Source organism: Bos javanicus, chromosome 23 (assembly GCF_032452875.1).
Source record: "Bos javanicus breed banteng chromosome 23, ARS-OSU_banteng_1.0, whole genome shotgun sequence".
NCBI classification, from domain to species: Eukaryota; Metazoa; Chordata; class Mammalia; order Artiodactyla; family Bovidae; genus Bos; species Bos javanicus.
This window is the reverse complement of record NC_083890.1, coordinates 43,665,367-43,686,222: the sequence shown is the minus strand read 5'-3', so window position 1 is coordinate 43,686,222 and position 20,856 is coordinate 43,665,367. Positions and strand designations below refer to the sequence as shown.

Sequence of the window (20,856 nt, the reverse complement as noted above, 5' to 3'; positions counted from 1 at the left end):
GTGACTTTTTCTTGTGTGTGTTCACCTACTTTAAGGACACTGTGTTCACCATGTTGACTTCCCTGGTGGCTCAGACGGTAAAGCGTCTGTCTACAATGCAGGAGACCCAGGTTCGATCCCTAGGTTGGGAAGATCCCCTGGAGAAGGAAATGGCAATCCACTCCAGTACTCTTGCCTAGAAAATCCCATGGACGGAGGAGCCTGGTAGGCTACAGTCCATGGAGTCGCAAAGAGTCAGACACGACTGAGCGACTTCACTTTGACTTTACCATGTTATCACCATGGAATGTAAATTCAGGTTAAACGAGAGAATTTCTCAAGTACAACAAAGCATTCTATATATTTCAAAGTTGCTACAAAGCGTTAGTCACCCTGCTGCTAAGTCGCTTCAGTCGTGTCCGACTCTGTGTGACCCCATAGACGGCAGCCCACCAGGCTCTCCCGTCCCTGGGATTCTCCAGGCAAGAACACTGGAGTGGGTTGCCATTTCCTTCTCCAATGCGTGAAAGTGGAAAGTGAAAGTGAAGTCACTCAGTCGTGCCTGACTCTTAGTGACCCCATGGACTGCAGCCTACCAGGCTCCTCCGTCCATGGGGTTTTCCAGGCAAGAGTACTGGAGTGGGTTGCCATTGCCTTCTCCGTTAGTCACCCAGTTGTGTCCAATTCTGTGCGACTCCATGGACTGTAGCCTGCCAGGCTCCTCTGTCCGTGGAATTCTCCAGGCAAGAATACTGGAGTGGGTAACCAATCCCTTCTCTAGCAGATCTTCCCCACCCAGAGATCGAACCCGGGTCTCCCCCATTGCAGGCAGATTCTTTACCATCTGCGCCACTGGGGAAGCCCAAAATCTGTATAATGTCTGACCAAACCAGCTTGCTCATAAATCACTTCCATTATGATTCTTTTAGAGAAAATAAGTATACTGCACACATTTTAAAAGTGTTTTTCATTTACCTTTCATTAGCACTTAAAATGGAGAAGGCAATGGCACCCCACTATAGTACTTCTGCCTGGAAAATCCCATGGACGGAGGAGCCTGGTAGGCTGCAGTCCATGGGGTCGCTGAGGGTCGGACACGACAGAGTGACTTCACTTTCACTTTTCACTTTCATGCATTAGAGAAGGAAATGGCAACCCACTCCAGTGTTCTTGCTTGGAGAATCCCAGGGACGGCGGAGCCTGCTGGGTTGCCGTCTATGGGGTCGCACAGAGTCGGACACGACTAAAGCAAACTTAGCAGCAGCAGCAGCACTTAAAATACGCGTTTCTATTTCAAAATGAGATCTGTTTGACTTCTGAGCAAACTCAGTACTTAATCCCCAAAGAGTGTTGACCTGAATGGTCTAGAATAGATCTGCTTACATGAGTCAGCTTTGCCTTGGGAACGTTGACAGGTACTCTGGGAGGTGTGGTGACTCTTTCAGGCTGCTGGAGTGTCATTTTGTAACTCACCCATCTGGGCCACATAACAAGCCAAGCTGCTTCCCTCAGATGGGTTCAGAGTGCCTGTGTTAACAGGGTAACTGCTTTGGGACCACAGCAGGAGCAGAGATAATGCACTCAGCGGAACTGTCACGATGTCAGATGGGCTGGTACCGCCCCCAGAGTGCCAGCCTGATACACAGCAGGTCAAGGCTTCTGAGCAGTTCACCCTTCAGTGAATACTGCAGATTCCTGAGCACTAATACCCAGGCTGCATTAGAGGGGACTCACGCGGTACAGCTCTGAGGATGCAGCAGGTAGCAGAGCTGTCTGCATACTCTAGACCCAGGGGTCAAACCCAGCTGTCCTACATTGCAGGAGATTCTTTACCATCTGAGCCACTGGGGAAGTCCTATACTCTAGGTCAGTAGTTCCCAAATGGGCAGCTTTGCCCCCCAGAGGTCATTGGACAATATCTGATGATACTCGGGGTTGTCACCGCCAGAGGAGATGCCACTAGCATCTAGTGGGTAGAGACCAGGTTTGCTGCTAAACATCCTACAACACACAGGACAACCCCCTACCACAAAGAAGGACACAGTCCAAAAGGTCAAGCACGCCAAGGCTGAGAGACTCTGGTCGAGCTCAACACATTTAATCAAAATATGGTGTATTATATATATATGTGTGTATATATGTATACGCACACATCGTTGGTGGTACCTTAATGGAGTTTAAGACAAGCTTTTTAAAAGTTTTAATTGTTGTTATTATTGTTTTTGTTCAGTCACTATGCCGCATCCGACTCTGCAACCCCATGGACTATAGCCCACCAGGCTCCTCTGTCCTCCACTATCTCCCAGAGTTTGCTCAAATTCACGTCGATTGAGTTGGCAGTGTTATCCAACCATCGTATCCTCTGCCGTCCCCTTCTCCTTTTGCCTTCAGTCTTTCCCAGCATCACTGTCTTTTCCAGTGAGTTGGCTCTTTGCATCAGGTGGCCAAAGTATTGAAGCTTCAGCATCAGTTCAGTTCAGTCGCTCAGTCTTATCTGACTCTGCGACCCCATGGACTGTAGCACGCCAGGCTTCCCTGTCCATCACCAACTCCCGGATCTTGCTCAAATTCATGTCCATTGAGTCAGTGATGCCATCTAACCATCTCATCCTTTGTCGTCCCCTTCTCCTCCTGTCTTCGATCTTTCCCAGCATCGGGGTCTGAGCCACGAGGGAAGTCAACATACAACTTGTGGACTTCAAATGTAGCTCACACGGAAAAGCTGAGGGGTGAGGGATGATCAGTTCAGTTCAGTCGCTCAGTCATGTCCGACTCTTTGCGACCCCACGGACTGCAGCACACCAGGCTTCCCTGTCTATCACCAACTCCCAGAGCTTGCTCAAACTCATGTACATCGAGTCAGTGCTGCCATCCAACCATCTCATCCTCTGTCGTCCCCTTATGATAGAGGTTAGAAATATTCATTTGGATCAGGGGTCAGGAAACTTTTTCTGTAAAGAACTGAACAGTTGGTACTTCCGTGGTGGTCCAGGGGTTGAGACTTCATGCTTCCAATGCAGGGGGCATGGGTTTGATTCCTGGTCAGGGAACTAAGATCTCACAACCACAGTGGGTGGGGGGGCGGTGGGGAATGGATAGTGAAGATTTGAGGCTCTGTTACAGCTTCTCAACACTGCCATTCTGGTGCAAAGGTCGTTGTGACAGTAGGTAAACATTCGAGTCCTTTCCCCATCCTGACCATTCTAAACCCAGCATCCAAGACGTATCCTTTAAACTCAGTGCCCTGTGACCTGACCGTGACAGGAGAGGGGACACTATTACTTACCCTGGTTAGTAACATCTAAAACATTTACAGAGTCACGATGCCTGCTTGGTACATGTGTTGTTGACAAAGCATGATGTTTCCTCCGCCTTGAATGCACATGTGTGCATGGTTAGTAGGGTTTGTGTTTAACCAAAATACACAGTCTTACAAGTATCACAATTCAGTGTTTGGATACAGCATATTGAAACAGAGCAAGTTCAAATTCTAACTGGCTCCTTGACCACCTGTGCCATCGTGGGCTTATTAATTACCCTCTCAGAGCCTCCATTTCCTGCTTATTAAAATGAGGATAACTGACACCTCTCCTGCAGGGTTGTTATTAACAATGTGATGAGATACTGGATGTGGAAGTTTGCAGCACGGTGGGTGACACATTCAATAAACGTTCGCTTTTTGCTTCTCTGCCTCAGTTCTTGCACATATTTGACTCGGTCGTTAAGCCGTTACCAAAAGTGCCAGTCAGGTCAGGGGCGTGTATAGCTCTGCAGTACACTAAAAATAGTCCCTGAAAATTAAAGACTGATCTCTTCACTAATACTTTTGAGTATGATTCATCACCCATTTTAAATGCACCTATGTCAGGGATTCCAGCCCAGCAGAGACAATCAGCACGGACTGAGTGCCCATTTACTGTCAGCCACGGTGCCAGGCACCTGCTGCAGATGTGAAGAGGGCACAGTCCCTGCCCCTGGAGGTGTCTAGCACTTGGCTGGCGGGGGCAACTCCTCCCCAAATAACAAGCAAATGGGTGTTCCCAGTTTTCAAAATTGTGGAATCTCCCGAGAATCTGGGCAAAGTGTTGCCCAAAACGAGTATTGAAAGGTCGACAGAAATTAGCAAGGTGAAGGTAAGATGGGAGCACATCTCACCTTGTTTACCATGTGAACAACGTGACTTGTGTGGGGACAGGTAGGGGGACGAGGCTGGGGCAGACGATACGAGGTATTGCACGTCGGGCTGTGTTTAAACTGCTGCTTCCAGATTAATGGTTTTCCCTCTCCTCTGGCAGTGAGACCTTTCATTTAGAGCAGGTCTTCTAAGTGACCACACCATTCCAGAAGGTTTTTCCCTTCCTGCCCTTGGCCATCAGAGGTGGAGGCCAGATGTAATAAGAAGCTATGTTTCAGTTAATTTAGTTCTTTGCTATGACTGGTGTAGCCTGCAGTGTGGATTTTTGACAACTTTTCTGTATCAGTCTTGGAACACTGGTTTTGTAGACTAGGAAGACACTCAGGGTTCTAACAGATGAGATAGCCACATCTGAGTTTCCAAAAGCTGTCCTGGAGAACAGACTGATATGGACAATGTCTAGAAACCACTTGGAGGGCCCTTTCTAGAAATAACAAGTGTGGGGCTCCTTTGAGGCCCTGCCGGTGGGACGCACAGGCCCCAGACCTGCTGAAAAGATAGGATTTACCCAGTTTCATCCAAGGAAACTGAGGCTCAGAAAAGTTAACAGTCTGCCCGCCATCAGAAGAGAGCAGATGCTGCCACCACCAGGTCGCTCTGCTGTCCCAGCACGTCGAGCTGTAGGTGAGAAATGGGACTCGAATTGTCCCGTAGACCTTTCGCTTCTGAGTGCAGGACGGCCAGGGTTTTAAAAGGTTCCCATGCATTTATATGACACCTTAGCCGGAATGAATGTCCTCTTTTCTTTCTTTTTAAACAGCTCTGAGCAGCGGGTCCCCTGTTCTACTTCTTACCACAGCTCTGGTTTGCACTCGGGTGACAGTGTCACAAAAGCAGGACCTCTGGGCCTTCCGGAAATCAGACAAGTGCCAACCGTTGTGATTGAATGTGATGACAATAAAGAAAACGTGCCTCATGAAGCAGACTACGAAGACTCTTCTTGCCTGTACACAAGAGAGGAGGAGGAGGAGGAGGAAGAGGACGAGGATGACGACACTTCATTGTATACCAGTAGGTACTTCTAAACTCTTGGGGCGTGGCGGGCATGGGGGGGCGGGCATGGCCAGGCGGGGGCATGGCCGGAGCGAGGAGCTGCCCACTTCTGTGGATTCAAATCTGAGGTCCAGTGTTGTTATTTCTTCATTAGTAAAATGAAAGTAACAGTCTTCTGAACAACATCAGAACTCTAGAAACCACAGCATCATGCTGCCATCTCTTACCTCTTTAGATGTTCTTTCTTTCTCTGATTGCTTCCTGTGGGATGCCATGTGCAGTTCTGTGCTTAGTCTCTCAGTTGTGTCGGACTCTTTGCGACCCATGGACTGTAGCCCACCAGGCTCCTCTGTCCATGGGGATTCTCTAGGCAACAATACTGGAGTGGGTTGCCATGCCCTCCTCCAGGGGATGTTCCCAACCCAGAGATCAAACCCAGGCCTCCCTCATTGCAGGTGGATTCTTTGCCATCTGGGCCACCAGGGAAACCCCCATCCAAAGAAAAAAAAGGGGGGTGAAGAGAAGGAAGCACTTTAAAATTTAATTCCAGTATACAGAATACACTAAAGTACTAACTGTTGCATATGGAACAAATTCATTTTTAAACATACCTCAACCACTTCAGAGACTGAATTTAAATTTCTTCTTTAAGGCCTTTCAGTGTGCTAAGAAACAAGGCAAAAAATGAAGAAAGCAAAGTTCAAAATCTGTCATTCTGGTTACAAAAAATGAATGTTTCAATTGAATGAATATTGACTGATATTTTATCAACTTTTAATGCATGAACTTAAATAATAGCAAACTTTTACTGTGTGCCTGATAATAGGCTAAGATTTCATTCTTATCTACATCTCACAACCCCCAGGGGCATAAATTCCTGCCCTATTTTCCGGGGGGTGGGGGTAGTGCGGAAGGAAATGAAGCAGCCAGGATCTTGCCCAGAGCTTCACATCTGCTAAGAGGCAGCGCTGAGAGCTGAAGCTGCCTGGGCCTTACTCCAAAGCCCATGTTCTAAAACCAGCAGCAGAAGAAAGAAGACAAGCACTTACTATGCAAAATCCAAAGGGATCCCCCAAACTTGGTGGTTCCCAGGCCTTTCCTCTTGCCTCACATACTGGGATTCAGGTAGCAAACTAAACTTGAGCACTAGAAACAGTCCTGCTATTAAGGAGAGAACCACGGAGGGGCAGCCAAAGGCCCATGTTGTCCAGCCTCTGCCCATCACTTTCTGCCCAGATGATGGAGCATTTATACCAGGGTTTCACAACCTCAGCACTCATGACGTCTTGGGCCAGATGACTGATTGTCATGGCAGCTGCCCTGTGCGTCGTAGGATGTTGAATAGCCTCTACCCACTGGATGCCAGTAGCAGCCTCTCCACCAGACCCCAGTTTGACAACCAAAAATGTCTCTAGACTTCGCCAAATGTCCCCTGGGGGGCAAAAATCTCTCCTGGCTGAGAAGCATGGATTTATTCCTCATGGAAGGTGCTCAGAACCTCCTGTGTTGAAAAGCAGCACCCGAATATTGCCTTTCCATGAATTTGTTCTCCCTCCCACCCCACGCTGACCCACGTTGCCCAGCCTTACTTTGCTCCGCACCCCCAGCCCCGCTGTAGCTGATCTCTCTTGTCTCCTGTGATTCCCTGGCTTATCACACATCACCTCTGAGCCTTCATAGAGGCAGGTGCACTCCAGCCGGCTGCCTGTCGGTCTCATTTATCCTGCACGTGCCAGCCCCTCGTCCTCCATCCTTCACGGTCTGTTTTATGCTCCACAGTCTGTCTGCCCTCCTTTGCGGTGTTCCCACCAGGTGGGGAGTTCCTGGGGAAGCAGAGATCCCGTCACAGGTCGCCCGTGTGCTCCTCACATGCCCGGCACACTGGGAGGTAGACAGGACATGCTGATGGCAGAAACCATGAAAGTGACATACAGTCACTCTCCTCCTTTGGCTGAGGTCTTGACCACTCTCAGGAGTTGGGCTGTTATATCCGTCTCCCTGTCTTGCGCCCTGTGGGCCACAGCTGACTCTGGGGGAGCCCGGAGCCCAGGTTGGCGATGACTTCATTAACTCATCTCTGCCCTCCTGCAGGCTCCCTGGCCATGAAGGTGTGCAGGAAGGACTCCTTAGCCATCAAACTCAGCAACAGGCCCTCCAAGCGAGAGCTGGAAGAAAAGAACATCCTTCCCCGGCAGACGGACGAGGAGCGACTAGAGCTGCGGCAGCAGATTGGCACCAAGCTCACCAGGTAGGTCAGGGGCTCCCTTGGACTGTTTGAGGTGCACTCGAAATCTCACTCTCTTTGAAAAGCCTGTGGCCGTGTTTGCGGTCCTCATGGAGTGAGCACGATGTAAAACATAATTTTATCCTGATGGTTTTAATAGCATAAAAATATAAGGTGGCACTCTAAGAATAATCCCAAATTGGGAGAAGGGAGCAGAAACAAGTAAAATGACGTCCAGTGTTAAGGCTGTTGTTGTGTACTCACTAAGTCACGTTTGACTCTTCGCAACTCCGTGGACTGCAGCCCGCCAGGCTGCCCAGTCCTTCACTGTCTCCCAGAGCTTGCTCGAATTCATGTCCATTGAGTCAGTGATGCCATCCAACCATCTCATCCTCTGTCGTCCCTTTCTCCTCCTGCCCTCAGTCTTTCCCAGCATCAGGGTCTTTTCCAGTGAGGTGGCTCTTCACATCCGGTGACCACAGCACTGGAGCTTCAGCATCAGTCCTTCCAATGAATATTCAGGATTGATTTCCTTTGGATTGACTAGTTTGATATCCTTGCAGTTGAAGGGATTCTCTAGAGTCTTCTCCAGCACCACAATTCAAAAGCATCAATTCTTTGGCACTCAGCCTTCTTTATGGTCCAACTCTCACATCTGTACGTGAGTTTCTACCTAAAAATGCAAAAATAGTGTTCTTCTAAAAATGTTTTCTCATTGATGCTATTGGGCAGACTCTCCTAAACCTCAGTCATTTGAATGCTTTGATAATGAATAACTATTTCAACTTACCGTTATTTGAGAGGTGTGGGCTGCCCTTCAGACATGAACACAGTCAGCTGGGTATGTGTTGCTCTGCCTTATGTATACAGACTCGAGCCAGGTGCAGAGAACCAGGGGGCCAACATGGCCATCCACTGGGGTATGTGGTAGATGAAATAGAGCTGGAACTTAAATTTATTTTACATCATTCTTTTTTTGAGTCAATCATGTCTGTATTAATGTATAATATTAATATATCATATTAATAATATATTATTAATATATATTATATATATTAAGAATATATTAATATATTATAATAATAATTAATATTAATATAATATATACCATGCTGCTGCTGCTAAGTCGCTTCAGTCATGGCCGACTCTTTGTGACCCCATGGACTGCAGCCTACCAGGCTCCTCTGTCCATGGGATTTTCCAGGCAAGAGTACTGGAGTGGGTTGCCATTGCCTTCTCCGTATATATCATGCAGTAGTACTTATACATAACTTATAGATAAAGAAATGGCATATGTAGGGGTATGTGCTTTAAAAATTAAATTGAGTTCTCTGAAAGGTTCAAATCCGCAGGTCTGAGGGTCCTGTCTCATAGCCACGTGAGCAGGTCTTTTTCTCTCCAGGAACCTCTAGTCCGTGGAAATGTAGAGACCTCAGGACACTCCCTCGCCCCTCCAGAGCCCCCTAGATGCAAGGTGCCACTGCTTTCTCTCTGAGTCTGGGCGCTTCAACATGAACCCTAGGAGGTGGTCAGCCTGCGTGATCTTGGCTATCCAATCCACCTTTAGTTCCCTTCATTTACCAACCTTTTTACTCCCCTAAGATTAGTAGTCAGCCCACATAGTTCCATTTTATTTATTTGAAATCCATCTTACCCCACTCCAGCCCCCCAAAAAAATCGTAATTTAAAAAATCAGATATGGAGCCATGCTTCTCTGTGTTCATAGTGAGGGTGACCTCTTGATCAGCCAGAGGACAGCTGATCTGGCCCTGCTTCACTTCCCAGCTTGGAGTGTTGATTGACTGAAGTAAACCTCCCCTCCTCCGCCACCTAGAAGGCGGTTCGCGGGCCCATTGGAACAGGATTTTGAGGGACCAAATAGAAGTCTGATGCCTGAAGGAGTCATTCTTTTGCTTCAGAAACATCCTTTAGAAAGTGAATCATTCCATAAGTCACCAAGACTACTTATTTAAAAAAAAAAATTTTTATTATGGTACAAGTCACTTAGTATATAACATATTATTTTAACCATATTTAACTGGCACTAAGTACATTCACATTGTTGTATAACTCTCTCCATCATCCATCTCCTGACTTTTTCACCCTCCTAAACTGAAACTCTGACCCCCTTTAAAAACTAACTCCCCATTCTCCCCTACTCCCTTGCTCCTGGCGTCTACCAGTGTACTTTCTGACTCTGTGAATTTGACTGTTCTAGGTACCTCGTATAAGGACTACTGATTTTAAGAGAAAGGAGCTCAGACTCAAACAGGATCTGTTCATAGTTACTCAGGGCCTCCTCTGAGGAACAGCCAGCTTTTCAGACCCAGCTGCCCATTGCTGTCCGACTGAGATCACTTCCTCAGTCCCCTCCAACACTTCTGCATGCTTTGGATCATACGGGGGAGAAAAAGCCTGGGAGGGAGAATAAAATGGGAGATGCCTTGCAGTATACGTAGGCACGAAATTAACCTCAAGAATAAATGAAGATTTGAGCAATCTGCCTCCCTGACACTTGTTCCCCTAAAACATCTCTTCACCCTTCATATATCACCGTTAGGAAATACCCATTTAGGGAAGCCTTGGAAACCTTGCTTGGGTTGGAAAGGATGTTTCTCCCTGTGATGTGCTTTTCCTAGACTAGAGTAGCTGGTGATTCAGGCCACTCACCTATGCTTCTTCCCAGTGATCAAAGGAGATACTGACTTTATTTCAGCCACTGAGAGTATTCACTTTCTAGGGCCGCCATAACAAAGTACCACTAGCTGAGTGGCTTACCCATCAGAACCGTATGGTCTCACCGTCTGGAGCCTGCATGTCTGAAATCAGAGTGTCAGCAGGGTTGGTTCCTTCTGAGGGCTGTGGGGGAGAATGTTCCAGACCCCTCCCTGGTTCTGGTGGTTCACAGACAGTCTTTAGCCTTCCTTGGCTTGTAGATGTAGCATCCTGATCTCTGCCTTCATCTTCCATCAGCATTCTCCTTGCTGGGTGTGTCTCCCCACATTTCGCCTTTTTAGAAGGAAACCAGTCATCTTAGATTCAGACCCAACCCTCGTCAACTTGTGTTAACTTGATTACCTCTTAAAAGACCCTGTCTCCAAATAAGCTCACACTCTGAGGTATTGGAGATTGGACCTGGACCTCAATACTGTGTTTTCAGTGTGTTTATCTGGCCACATTGGGTCTTGGCCGTAGCATGCAGGATCTTCATTGCCTCGTGCTAGATCTTCCCTTGCAGCACACAGACTCTCCAGTTGCAGCCTGCGGTCTCTGGTTGTGGTGTGTGGGCTCGGTACTTCAGCAGTTGCAGCACATGGACTCTAGTTGTGGCACGTGGGCTCCAGAGTGCTTGGGCTCGGTAGTTGTAGCCTGTGGACTTAATTGCTACACAGTATGTGGGCTCTTAGTTCCCCGACTAGGGATTGAACCCGAGTCCCCTGCACTACAGGGTGGAATCTTAACCACTGGACTACTAGAGAAGTCCCAGGACCTCAGCATTTGTATTTTGGGGAAATGCAATTCAAACCATACCAGTTGGGGAAGCATAAAGTGTGTCTACCTAGAAAAGGAGCCAGAAACTCAAATGCATGCCCAGAGCCAGGTAGGTATTGAGCATAAGGAAAGCAGGCAGTTCTGATATTATCAAGGTGTGCTGGAAACTGGGGTGAGATGAAAAGTCCACCCTTTATCAAAAGGGGTCGCCACTCTTCAGCTTCAGCCCCTGGTTGTTGTGGAGAAATGAAGAACCATTTATCTGATATTATGAAAAAACATCTGAATTTTTTTTTAAATGAAAATTTCAAATTTTTTTAACATTGTACAGGATTAAATTTAGCCCCAGGATCATGTCTCAGCCTGTGCCCCTGGATTTAATTTCTGACCTGGAAATCATAGTTTTTGCTGTCTACAGGATAGTCCTAAATGCTATGGGCATGCGCTATACACTTTGATGACATGAGATTGAATTCTTCAGTGTGTGATAAATGTGGACATGTGTGTGTGTCTGTGTTGTTCAGTCACTCAGTCATGTCCAACTCTTGGCGACCCCATGACTGCAGCATGCCAGGCCTCCCTGTCCTTTGCTATGTCCTAGAGTTTGCACAGACTCATGTCCATTGAAACAGTGATGCCATCCAACCATCTCATCCTCTGTTGTTCCCTTCTCCTCCTGCCTTCAATCTTTCCCAGCATCAGAGTCTTTTCCAATGAGTTAGCTCTTCGAATCAGGTGGCCAATCTACTGGTGCTTCAGCTTCAGCATCAGTTCTTTCAATGAAGATTTAGGACTGATTACTTTGAGGATGGGCTTACCTCATAGCTCAGTGGTAAAGAATCCGCCTGCAATGCAGGAGACCTGGATGTGATCCCTTGGTTGGGAAGATCCCCTGGAGAAGGGAAAGGCTATCTACTCCAGTATTCTGGCCTGGAGAATGTCATGGACTGTATAGTCCATGGGGTCACAAAGAGTTGGATGCAACTGAGTGACTTTCAGTCACTTCTTTTAGGATTGACTGGTTTGGTCTTGCAGTACAAGGGACTCTCAAGAATCTTCTGCAGCACCACAGTTCAAAAGCATCAATTCTTTGGTGCTCAGCCTTCTTTATTATCCAAATCTGACATCCGTACGTAACTACTGGAAAAAGCCATAGCTTTGACTAGACGGACCTTTGTCAGTAAAGTGATGTCTCTGCTTTTTAATGGGCTTCCCTGATAGCTCAGTTGGTAAAGAATCTGCCTGCAATGCAGGAGACCCCGATTCGTCAGAAGGATCTGCTGGAGAAGGGATAGGCTACCCACTCCAGTATTCTTGGGCTTCCCTTGTGGCTCAGCTGGGTAAAGAATCTGCCTACAATGTGGGAGACCTGGGTTCAATCCCTAGTTGGGAAGATCCCCTGGAGAAGGGAAAGGCTACCCACTCCAGTGTTCCAGCCTGGAGAGTTCCATGGACTGTATAGACCATGGGGTTGCAAAGAGTCGGACACGACTGAGTGACTTTCACTTTCACTTCTTTTTAATATGCTGTCTAGCTTTGTCATAGCTTTTCTTCCAAGGAGCAAGTGTCTTTTAATTTCATAGCTGCAGTCCACACTGTCCACAGTGATTTTTGAGCCCAAGAAAATAGTCTGTTTCCATTTTTTACCCATCTGTTTGCCTTGAAGTGATAGGACTGGATGCCATGATCTTAGTTTTTTGAACGTTGAGTTTTAAACCAGACTTTTTCACTCTCCTCTTTCACCCTCATCAAGAGGCTCTTTAGCTCCTCTTCCTTTCTGCCATTGAGGTGGTGTCATCTGCATATCTGAGGTTATTGCTATTTCTCCCAGCAATCTTGATTCCAGCTTGTGCTTCATCCAGCCCGGCATTTCACATGATGCACTCTGCATATAAGTTAAATAAACAGGGTGACAATATACAGCCTTGACGTACTCCTTTCCCAGTTATGAACTAGTTCATTGTTCCAAATCTGTAGCAACTGGGAATTAGCATCTTCTAGGATCCCAATTAATTTGAATGGGGTTATGGGGATTAATCATTAAAGAAATATACTGTATCCCTAAAAAAAACTTTTGACTCGGCTCTCTGTCTTTCAGGACTTTGTAGTCAGTTGGTTTTCAGAATATTTGTCATTGACTGTGGAAGAATACGTTAAGATGAATGAAGAAATTGGTTGAAATAGCTGTAGCTGCTTTTTTTCCTTAATGTGTATGAGTCTCAGAATCAGAAGGATTTAAGGGTAAAGCACAGTCATTGTTGACAGTTTGAATCTGTGCCTACGGCCTGAGATCCAGTACCATGCATCACGGGGCATCAGATGTAGGAGCCCCCTTTGAAAATTACCAGAATTCTCCCTCTTGCCTCCTGCTTGGTACTTACCGTTGTCATCTCTCTCTCTCTCTCTCTTTTTTTACTGTTTCCTTTTATTTATTTATTTGGCTGCCCCAGGTCTTGGTTGCAGCGTGCAGAATCTTTGATCTTCGTTGCAGAATCTTTAGTTGTGGCATGTGGGGTCTGGTTCCCGGAGCAGGGATTGAACCCAGGCCCGCTGCCCTGGGAGCACAGAGTCTTAGCCGCTGGACCACCAGCGAAGTCCTTGCTCTCTTTTAAAAAGCTGTTGTCTTTACACTGACAGGGGCGTGGGGAATGAGATAGGGGAGGTGGGGGATGACGCCCTGATCATTCCCATGAAACCTAACGTGTTATTTTCTCTTATGTAGAATTTAATATGCTAGAAATAGAGAGTATTCTAAATCTGTATTTTATGCTCCTAAGTAGTTCACACTACAGGCAGAATATAAAATAATATATACAGAGGATTATGTGCGGCTTTAAATCGTCATATAATGTTCAAGGGAGAAACTTGAAATCCATTTTTCATGCTCGTAGCACAGGCAATAAAAGCAGTATTAAATCCTGCCTTCTGACTGGAGCTTGCGTACTGTTTACAGTTTGGGAAAATCAGCATTAGGAGTCTAGTTCCAGGGTGGCAAATGGCATCTCCCCCAGACCTAAGGGCTGATGCCGAGTGTAAGCTGGCACCTTCTCAGGCCAGGTAATTTCTGCTGTTGCAAAAAAAACACTTTCTAAAAATAGGAATAACAATCAAAGGCTCAAGAATTCAGTTCAACTTTGGCTGACTTGAGGGTGCCCTAAACACACATCCCCGTGAATCACTTGATAGAAAGAGGGGAGGAAAATAGACTCGAGTGAAGCTTTGAAGGAGCTTCCTCATGCATCTGGCCCTGCAGCCTTGCAGCAGCAGTCGCATCCTCCTCTTCACCACTTGGGCTGTGATGAGGGATAGAGTGGAGAGGGGACCACAGGGGAGCGGGAAGAGGGCATGGATATCCGCTCGCCTTCACATCTGCAACGCCTGGGTGGGAATGGCTCAGGTTAGTGGGCTTTTTCTGTGGATTCTGAGCCCTCCTCTAAACAAAACTGAAATTAGATACCAGCCACCAAGCTGCAACTGAGTGATTGGAATAAGCTAAATCTGGGCAAAATATGATGGGAATGGAGTTATTGAATCCTGCAGCATTTGCATAACAAACTCGTGGAAACTTCGAGCAGCTCAGCTGCTTTCAAATCATTTGACACCTCCCATTAACTCACTGTGCAAAGTAGACAATCTTCTCTAAAAGCCCTTCAGAAAGGCTGACATCTTCTGAAAGGTGCTGAGTTGAGTCAAGGCTACAGCACAACCCGACGATGGAAAGTTAAGGGAAGCTGTACATTGGTTTTATGTTAATTTCAATGAATGGTTCAGACATTGTCCTGAGAAAGATTTAAGTGAGGTGTGTTGGGAGGAGGTGGAATAAAACTTCAGGACCCTGTGAGTAGAGGTTGTGGCATTGAGGCGTGAGCCACACCCATCATGAAAAGTGAAAGTCACTCTGTCTTGTCTGACTCTTTGCAACCCCATAGACTGTACGGTCCATGGAATTCTCCAGGCCAGAATACTGGAGTGGGTAGCCATTCCCTTTGCCAGGGGATCTTCCCAACCCAGGGATCAAACCCAGGTCTCCCACATTGCAGGCACATTCTTTACCAGTTGAGCCACCAGGGAAGCCACACCTGTCATAGATATCGCCAACTTGGGTCCTTGAATTCTGTAATCAATAGAAGCGGATTAAGAGGCCAGATGAGAGGTTCAGGCAAGGCTTTACTGGGACTCACGCTGCACCCATGGGAGCGAAAACAAGTAACAGGTGCCAAAGTGGGGGCCTAGCTGGTTCCTTAAATGGGATGAGGGTAGGTTGGACGAGAGGAGTGGTTTAGGTGGTTTACTTACCCTCTTGGTGGTGCTGTGTGCAGGGCTCATGCCCAGGACCCTGCTTGGGCTCCCAGCACCTCTGAGATGGAGGTTGATTTGTGGCCCTTTGTATCTTGTTCCCAGTTGCCCCAACTGAGCATGCGTGCAGTTACTTTCAGTCCCTGATAGTTTCTTTGTATGCTGTTGCTGGAGGAGATGTTTGTCCAGGTGTAGGTGTAAGCGCAAGCGCTCGGTTACAGGGTTGCAGGTCCCAGCCGGTCTCACAGGGACCCACAGCTGCTGAACGTGTCTCAGAGCCTTGCAGAGACATCTGCAGCCTTGCCCTCTTGTCTCAGCCTCCAGCTGTTAAGAAATGCAGTGAAGACTGAGTTCTTGCCATCCTGTTGCCAGAGATGAGCCCTGACAGTGTGCCTGTGTGTGCCTGTGTGTGTGTGTGTGTGTGTGTGCGTGTGTGTGTAGGGGAGGAGTCAGTTTGCAGGCTCCACACTGGATGTCAAGGAACAGAGCCACGTCTGTAGGGCCCTTCCAGCGCTCTACACTTAGGACTCGCAGCTGCCCTGGTCACCTGTGCAGTTTCCAGCAATATAGCAAGTGTGTAGGACCAGGGAGCTGCTTTTTGTCCAGCAGAAATAGAATCCAAATTAGGGTTTAAAACTTGCAGAGGGTTTTTTTTTAAAAAGTGGCCATGATTGGAGGATGGGGAGTCTTGGGTTTTTCTGTTTGTTTTGTTGTTTTTTTTGTGCGGGGTGGCGGGAGGGGGTGGTGGGGGTGGTGGTGGCCACACCATGCACCACGTGGGGTCTTGGTTCCCCGACCAGGGCTTGAACCTGCACATTGGAAGGTGTGAGTCATTGCATTGGAAGCTCAGAGTCTTAACCACTGCACCACCGGGGAAGTCCCTGGTGGTTGTTTTTTTTAATATGTTTTTTAAATGGCTGATTATTCTAGCGGCTTTTCAAATTCAGGGCATAGAGGGACAGGAAGAGTACAGCTGTCTTCAGCTGCAGACCAAGCAGAGAAGGGGCGAGTCCTGAGTTGGCTGCTTTGTTGTTGTTCAGTTGCTCAGTCGTGTCCGACTCTGTGACCCCAGGAACTGCAGCACGCCAGGCTTCTCTGTCCTTCATTACTTCCCTGAGTTTGTTCAAAGTCATGTCCATTGAGTCGGTGATGCCATCCAACCATCCCATCTTCTGTCATCCCCTTCTCCTCTTGCCCTCAATTTTTCCCAGCATCGGGGTCTTTTCCATTGAGTCAGTTCTTTGCATCAGGTGGCCAAAGGATTGGAGCTTCAGCTTCAGCATCAGTCCTTCCAATGAATATTCAGGGTTGATTTCCTTTAGGGTTGACTTGTTTGATCTCCTTTCAGTCCAAGGGACTCTCAAGAGTCTTCTCCAGCACCGCAGTTCAAAAGCATCAATTCTTTGACACTCAGCCGCCTGTATGGTCCAACTCTCACACCCATACATGACTACGGGAAAAACCATAGCTTTATCTATAGTATGGACCTTTGTCAGCAAAGTGATGTCTCTGCTTTTTAATATACTGTCTAGGTTTGTCATAGCTATTCTTCCAAGGAGCAAGAGTCTTAATTTCATGGCTGCAGTCACCATTCACATTGATTTTGAAGCCCAAGAAAATGAAATCTGACACTGTTCCCACGTTTTCTCCATCTATTTGCCATGAAGTGATAAGACCAGGTGCCATGATCTTAGTTTTTTGAATGTTGAGTTTTAAACCAGCTTTTTTCACTATCCTCTTTCACCTTTATCAAGAAGCTCTTTAGTTCCTCTTCGCCTTCTGCCATTAGAGTGGTGTCATTTGCATTTTGTTGATATTTCAAATAGGCTGCTGACGGGCCGCATTCTAAGAGGTTTCTCTTCACCCGAAAGTTAGATAAAGGAAGGGCTTTTAGTTCTCCACGGGTTTTCATCCTGCTCGTGACTAGGGTCATCTGCAATGATGATTCTTGTTTGTCGTTCATCTTAGCCAATGTCAGAAAGAAAGACCCTGTTTCTCAGAATATTTGGCTAAGAAAGAGATATGTATGTTTAGAGACTACCTCTCGGGGTGATGGTCCTGACATAACATTGTGTAAGACTTTGGAGCCTTTGCTGTTGAGAAAATGCTCTCCCAGCCGCACTTCATCTGACCGCCTTCTCCCCAACCCTGCCAAGGTGGCTGCAGTTGGGACTCTGTTCTTGTAGGTGAGGAAACTGAGCTGTGAACTTTAGAGATAGTGAGCAGCAAAGAGAAACACACCTTTCAAATCCAGAACCTTCTATTTTAAGCCAACATGCTGAGAACAACATTTAGTTTGGTTTCGTTTTTGTGTAGCGATGGGTGCCTGTGGTTGGGGATTGTGTGGGAGGGTGGAGTCCTGAACCAGTGGCTCAGGCTCATGGGAGCAATCGTGCTCACGGGAGAGATAAGCCATGGAAAGAAGAAGGAATAGGAGATGTTCTTGCATCTTGGACTGAACTGGGCTGTGTCTTGCATTTCAGTAGCTCTGTCCATAATAAGTGGGCTTCCTTGGTGGCTCAGATGGTAAAGAATCTGCCTGCCAGCGCAGGAGACCCAAGTTCAATCCCTGGGCAGGAAGATCCCCTGGAGAAGGAAATGGCAACTCCAGGATTCTTGGGGCTTCCCTGAAATGAGTAGGGAGACCTGAAACACTGGACGTCGAGGTTTGGCTCTTGAGGCACTGGTACCTGATGCAGGGTGAGAAGCAGTGTGCGTGGTTCCCACAGCATGGTCCCTGGCACAGCAGCATCACCTGGAAAAATGCAGGTTTTCAGGGTCCGCCCAGACTCTGAATCAGAGGATGGGGCCCAGAAATCTGCTTTTTAGCAAGCTTGGTTCTGGTGCACACTGCAGTCTGGGAAGCAGTGGTGCAGTAGAGAGCAATCAAAGACTGTGAAGCCAGGCCTGAGAGGGACAGCTCCATCTTTTAACTAGTCAGGTTCCTGGCGAGCCTTAGTTTCTCTCCCTGTAAGACTGACTTTCCGCTCACCGTCATCTAGGAGCACTAGACGAGTAATTCTCCACACTGAGGTAGATAATGAATGCTAGTCCCTTCTCTCTCACTGTGAAGCTGAATGCCGTATTATGCTAGACTTGTTATTCAGAATAAGTGATGCTAGCTGCCCTACCAGACAAAGCCTGAATTCCAGTGGTTCAAGCCATTAAAAGTGTGTGTTTCACTGGAGTAAAGCCTAACATGGGTCAGGTAGCTTCTATCCGTATATTCATCACGTGCTTCTAGAATCCATGGCTCCAGCATCTCCATAGCCAGGGAAGACGGTGTCGTCAATACACCCATCACTTCTCCTAGTCCAATAAGCAGAACAAGCCTCATTTTTTTCCACAATGGGCTTTGTACCTGTATCACAAGGAGGCTGTTTGTGAGTTTCTTCACTCCTTTTACAACTGCATTTTCTGGATGTGAAGAAATAATAGAGCACTTTAGAGCTGCCACGGACATTCACATATCACCACCTCTAACATCCTTCATTTTACAGTTAAAGAAACTGAGATCAGAAGAAATTAAGGGGCTAGCCAAGTTCACATAGTTATCTGGTTATACTGGGATCTGAAACCAAGACTTCTGACCCCAGCCAGTGCTAAAATTAATACCATCAGGAAGAGGAGAAATGAATTCACTTCTCACTGGAAGAAACAAGCCAGTTATTTGTTGGAAAGTAAAACAAGTCATAGGCCTTAGCTGATTTTCTCAATTCCTGTCTGAAAGAGAAATGACTCAAAAGTTTTGGATTAAATCCTTAAGAAACATCTTCAGAAATCAAAAAGCCCATGAGTAAGGAATCCTTGAATTCTCTCACGGGTGGTTTCTTTCACGGGCATCGTTTCCTGGTCTGTCCCATGTTGCTAAAGGAACATTTAAATAAAGTGCCCATGTGAAAGAGAGGTCCCTGTCTTTCTAGTTACTCACAGCTGGGAAAGTCTCATTAGTAACTTTGAAGACTGAGAAGGCACTTGAGAAGACTCTCTCTCTAATGCCTTAGTTTGGGGTTGGTCTATTCTAGCGATTCTGGCATTCAGATGATAAATGAAGCTCTAGTCATTTATACTTAAGAAGATTTTTTTGTTCTTTGCTTCAGTGGTGAAGTTGGCATTTCTGGTCTCCAGAATAATTTCCGTGGTGTGTAGCCCTCTTTCTGCCTCATCCACCAAATCTGGCCACCGGTTTGGCTGTCAGTGACTTTTCTGCAGCTCTCCTATTAGTGCTGGCATGTAATCCTGAATATTTAAATAGCAGAAGTGGATTACAACTGAGATGTTTGCAGTATACCAGTTTTTCATGGGTCCCCGCACCGTCTTTGTTTACTGGCAAAAAAAAAAAAAACCCTCTCATGCAAAATGCTAATAAGAGTAATTCATTTTATTTATCTTCATTATATCCATTTCCCTCTTCTTGGTTTCGAATGCAAAGATTTTTTATAATAGCCTTGAAAATTGCATATATGCTAATAACTAAATGGTAATTTTTGACAGAATATAAACAGGAAAAATCACCATCCAAAGACCCAAACCCTGGAAAATCGCTTTTTCCCTCTGATTCTGAAGGCAATTCCTTTGAAATACAAGTGAATGCGCTTCTATTTTAGGAAGTGTGATCATGAAAATTTTATGCTCTATGCCCACTGAACCATTAAAACAATAGTTCTTCAAAACGGGCAGCCTTGTTAGTGCTTTTGGGGGAAAAAAGTAGGCAGACGGATAAACACGGTGCTGACAGGTAATCGGGATGTCGGAGGGAATTGTGCCCGCAGTGAGCGCAGCCCTGCTTTGGACGTGGTGATTCCTGGTGTGGTTGTTGTTTAGTCTCTGGAGTCGTGTCCAACTCTTCGACCCCGTGGACTGTAGCCCACCAGGCTGCTCTGTTCATGGGATTTCCCAGGCAAGAATACTAGAGGGAGTTACCATTTCCTTCTCCAGGGGATCTTCCTGGGCCAGGGAGCAGACCCATGTCTCCTGCGTTGGCAGGTGGATTCTTTACCACTGAGCCATGGGGGGATGCTTATCTTCATGTTATAACTTATTAGGCTCCCTCTTGAAAGATGCTGAGACAGGTTCATTAAAATGAGACTCTGCAGAGCTGCCCTCCCCAAATTTGGTTGGACCGATGAGTCTGCCATCTGCATATTCCACCCTGCACAGCCCAGGCAACATCCCATCTGAGGGAAGCCCTGGGCACGCCCTCTTGAGTGACCCGGGAGGTGCTTCCTTGAGGTTCGAGGGAGCTGAGTGCGGTGGAGCCTGCCACGTCCTTGGAGCGTCACTCCATCTCATTTCTGTTGCGTTGTGCTCCCTCTTGACAGTTTTCAATCACACATAGTAGCCATTTGGGGCCACAACCTGTGCAATCTGATTCTTACCCCACAGTCAACAGCATCACTCGGATGCTCAGGTGTTTCCCATGAAGGAGCTGTAGATTCATGCAACCTTGTCCAAGTCTGAAGCACCATGAAAGTCGGTCAGCTGTGTCCGACTCTTTGTGACTGCATGGACTATACAGTCTATGGAATTCTCCAGGCCAGAATACTGGAGTGGAGCAGCCTTTCCCTTCTCCAGGGGATCTTCCCAACCCAGGTGTCCCACATTGCAGGTGGATTCTTTACCAGCTGAGCCACAAGGGAAGCCCCTGAAGCACCGTATTATGCTAGAAATTATACCA

The 20,856-nt window shown here is 46.9% G+C and overlaps 1 protein-coding gene across 11 annotated transcripts in view; it reads left to right on the top strand.

The window, feature by feature from the left end:
* Positions 1 to 20,856, top strand: part of PHACTR1 (phosphatase and actin regulator 1) — a 525,946-nt gene that overhangs the window by 483,876 nt on the left and 21,214 nt on the right. For all 11 annotated transcript variants that reach the window (XM_061398847.1, XM_061398845.1, XM_061398849.1 and 8 more), the window contains 2 exons: positions 4,935 to 5,185; positions 7,259 to 7,415. In XM_061398847.1, coding sequence (XP_061254831.1) covers positions 4,935 to 5,185; positions 7,259 to 7,415 — 408 coding nt within the window. The remainder of the gene's footprint in view (positions 1 to 4,934; positions 5,186 to 7,258; positions 7,416 to 20,856) is intronic.